The 3,673-nt window shown below is 39.7% G+C and overlaps 1 protein-coding gene across 1 annotated transcript; it reads right to left on the bottom strand.

The window, feature by feature from the left end:
• Nucleotides 1–608: 608 nt before the first annotated feature.
• On the bottom strand, nt 609–2,616 carry LOC145073698 (11S globulin seed storage protein Ana o 2.0101-like). Its single transcript, XM_079020209.1, has 4 exons — nt 2,085–2,616; nt 1,758–2,005; nt 1,207–1,677; nt 609–1,126 (listed from the first exon to the last, which is right to left on the bottom strand). The coding sequence occupies exons 1-4, from the start codon at nt 2,512–2,514 to the stop codon at nt 731–733; spliced, it is 1,545 nt and encodes a 514-aa protein (XP_078876335.1). The 5' UTR covers nt 2,515–2,616; the 3' UTR covers nt 609–730.
• Between the last annotated feature and the right edge of the window lie 1,057 nt (nt 2,617–3,673).

Below are 3,673 nucleotides of genomic sequence, written 5' to 3' on the forward strand. Positions count from 1 at the left end.
GATGAAATATAAAAATAACAAAAATAAATATAAGGGCATGATAGTCTTTTTAAGTTGATAGGGACCAAAAACACTAAAAGTATCCAAAATTGGACCATTGGTACACCACCAATTTTTTTTGGACCAAAACCCGTATTTTTGACAAATCGAATGAACCATTTTTGCAATTTTGTCGTTTTTACATGATAATATTTCAAAAAAAAAGTAAATATTTTGATACAAAGAGAATTCATCTTGTAGCTCCGCATTTGATATTCATTTTACCGAATATCAAATGTTCTGTAAAAAAAAATGTTCCAGTATATTTTATATGACATGTATTCTGTAAAATGAATACTTAGCGTAGATTCGCATTCGATATTTTCGTAAAATAACATGTATTCTGTAAAATGAATACTTAGCGTAGATTCGCATTCGATATTTTCGTAAAATACTAAAATGACAGAATCCATCTTGTCGCTCTTAAAACTGTTCGTTAAATATTAAAATAAGATTTTAGGAATGATTTTCAAGAACAGCTTGTACTGGGAAATAAACTCGATAACCGTAGGCGACAATATGATAATCTATTCAATACCATAAAAAAAAACTCTTTATTATTACTTTCTTACATCGATGGATGGAATTTAAGTCCTTAAAAACTATAAACCACCTTACATCTCTCCTTATTCCATATATATCGAAACCCTAAAGAAACATACAACCGGCCGCACTCTTCTACACCAAGAGCTTAAGCAGCAATAGACCTCCCAGTAGACCTCGACGTCGGGCTGAACATCACCGTCTCCTTCCTGTTAAACTTCAAGCTCCATGCTTGTTCCGGCGTCATCTGGTATGCGCTTGCAATCACATTCACCGGCATAGCCCTTAGAGCAGAAGTATGACCCGCCAAGGTGTTGATCATGGCGTTGTCATTGGTCCTGAAAGCTATCCATTGGCACCCTTGTTCGCCTGCCTTTTGCACCACCGCAAAGTTCTGTGGCACCACCACTAGCTGCCCTTCCTGGATCTGGTCGTCGAACACTGTTTGTCCCTCGTGGTTCACTATCTGCATCCCCATGTCTCCCTTTGTCACGTAGATTATGCTGTGTGCATTCATCAACCAGTGTGGCGACACTATAGCATTCTACACCCATATATCACGAATAAGATCATTAATGATAAGATATATGATTTTTGGTGAATATATAAGCAGTTGCTACTAACCCTGCGAAGAACTCCCCTTTCGGCACTGAGTTGAAGCATTTGGAGGATGGGGAGTTTGAAACTGTTGAGATTGTTGCACCATCCAGCTTGTGGGTTATAGAAATCTGCACGTGAAGGATCGTCGATGTTGTGTGTCATCTTCGCTGAGCAAATGGTCTCTTCGAAACCATTTGCGGCACCTCCACGGCCTCTTTGTTCTTGTTGTTCACTCTTCATTGGTGGTCTGATAACTTGAAGTCCTCTTTCCACCTTCACAATGTGACCCCTGGTGTCATCTGGACTTTGAAGTTTCTCAGCTGTCTCTTGGTCGACATTGAATACCTCTGCAAGCATTTCAAGATCGAACCCACGGAAAATGTTGCCGGAACCCTCCTCCTGTGACTGTCCTTTCTGACTCCTCCCCCATGATTTTCCTCCTCCTCCTTGTTGTTGTTGTTGTCCTTGTTGTGGGTTTCCAGCAAGGAAGAATCTCTGCATGAACCATGTTTAATATATGGGTGTAGGGGTCTAAAAAAATGGAAGAGTTTTAAGGTTTTTTAAGATATACGTACTCTGTGGAACTGGTCAAGCTGGTTTGCTGAGTTAGTGGAGTCGAGCAAAGCAACAGCAATAACTTCCTCTTGTCCGTCGTTGTACATCCAGTGAGCAGCTCCGGCGGGGAAAACCACCACATCACCTTGCTGGAAATGGCGGATCTTCTGGTGGCGATCTTGGAACGATCCACTTCCCTCCTGAAGTTGTTGCGACGACTGGAATGTCTCCGGACACCCAGGTAACATAGTTCCTTGATAACCCCTCCCTAGAACAAAAAAAAACAAATTAAACCCCCATAAGTACAAATAAAAAAGTTAGAAATTTAATTAAACCGAGTTAGTTACCTTGTAGAATGTAGACCATGAGGGGAGTGTTTACGTAAGAAGGTAAAAGAAGTCCTTGTGGTTGGATATGGTGGCGGATGACCTCCACTCCGGCACACAGGAACTGCTGGTTGCTGGAATCAAAGAAGTCAGTCCACCCAGCTTCAGCTTGAACTCGTTCATTGGGTTGAAGAGCATTGATTCTTTGAATCTGGCACTGGTTTTGCTGCTGCTGCTGCTGGAAAGGGCGTAAAGCAAGACAGCCATGGAAGACTAAAAGGAAGCTTAGAGAAAGAGAGAGGATTGAAATGTTAGCCATGGTAGTGTAGTAGACTGTGGATGGTGGTGGAGTGGTAGGATGGAAATGGAATTTAAAGAAGAGGAGAGTGGATGAGAGATGGACACATATGGAGGTGGTCGTAGAAAGATTTAGCCAAGTTGCGGCATGCATGATGACTTGGAAGGTCTCATTGCTTGACACACAATTAAGAAGAGGTGTTGTAGATGCTGGTTTTGGTAACAATAACAGAGAAACTAGCGGCTAGATGTCTTTATTTGCAGTTTTGCACCAAAGCTTCGGCTTCTCATTTTCTAAACGTACTCGAGTTTAATCACACCTACGTATATATGGTTATAATTTTTTAGTGAACCAAGTTAAAGACAACTTAATATATTTATTTTTTTCGCTTGCGTTGAGATATGGAATGAATTTGGATAAAGTGACAAGATTTGTGATTTTTTTTCTTTATAAATTTGTATTAGAGCTTGGAATTTTTTTTTATCAATATATGCGATCATATTTTGATTTATATCTACTTTTTTTTTTTTTTAATATCAATTTAAGAAGAGAAAAGATTGGTTAACCAATTGATGGATTTTAAAAATTGATTTTTTTTTCTTCTTTTCTTGGGGAAAATGACACATATGACATACAAACATTATAGAGTTGACCGATTGAGTCTCTAAATTATTTTTATGGCTTTATGAGGGAATGAAGTCGTTTTTGTTGGGCCGATTACGTCATTTTGGCCAAAGTGAAGAGGCATCCAGCTACCTTTTTGCCACATTGACATTTGTTGACCAATTTCACTTTTTTCTTTGTTGACCAAACTTGCCACATCACCAATTGTGGTCTGATTGTTATCACAGTTAAATCACTTTAAGTTGAGAGGAAAACCCATAAGGCTAGTGTGGTGTCAACAAGATCCGCTTACGAGAAAAACTGGAGTGTCTGAAGGAAAAGTAAAAGACGAGTAAACAATGTATAGTGTAAAATGGTTTTTCTTATTGGGGGTTAAATCACACAAAAAGCTTTTTATTCATTTTATTTAAGGAACTCGACGAGTTGGAGGCCCCAACTCGTCGTGTCGAACCTAGTCATCCCGTGTGGTTTTTGACTCCTACTCGACGAGTCGGAGGACCCCGACTCGACAAATAGAGGCTATGCATGGAAACCCTAAATTTTCGGGTTTGCACCCTATTTAAAGGACCTTAAGTCCTTTTCTCCAGCCCCCTTACCACCTTTTGACGGCTAGAAGAAACCCTAATCAGTCCAACTTTGTTCTTGAGTGTTTGAGAGGCTAAAGTGTGTTTTTGGTGCTTTTGATTGA

This window comes from Lactuca serriola, chromosome 9, assembly GCF_051521515.1.
Source record: "Lactuca serriola cultivar US96UC23 chromosome 9, Lser_US96UC23_V15, whole genome shotgun sequence".
NCBI classification, from domain to species: domain Eukaryota; kingdom Viridiplantae; phylum Streptophyta; class Magnoliopsida; order Asterales; family Asteraceae; genus Lactuca; species Lactuca serriola.

Excerpts from the sequence above, each read along its gene's own strand:
- LOC145073698 (XM_079020209.1), bottom strand. The coding sequence starts at position 2,514 with ATGCATGCCGCAACTTGGCTAAATCTTTCTACGACCACCTCCATATGT. Across the intron at positions 1,678-1,757 it reads AGCTTGACCAGTTCCACAGA|AGATTCTTCCTTGCTGGAAA; the intron begins GTACGTATATCT and ends TGGTTCATGCAG. Across the intron at positions 1,127-1,206 it reads AAAGGGGAGTTCTTCGCAGG|AATGCTATAGTGTCGCCACA; the intron begins GTTAGTAGCAAC and ends ATATGGGTGTAG.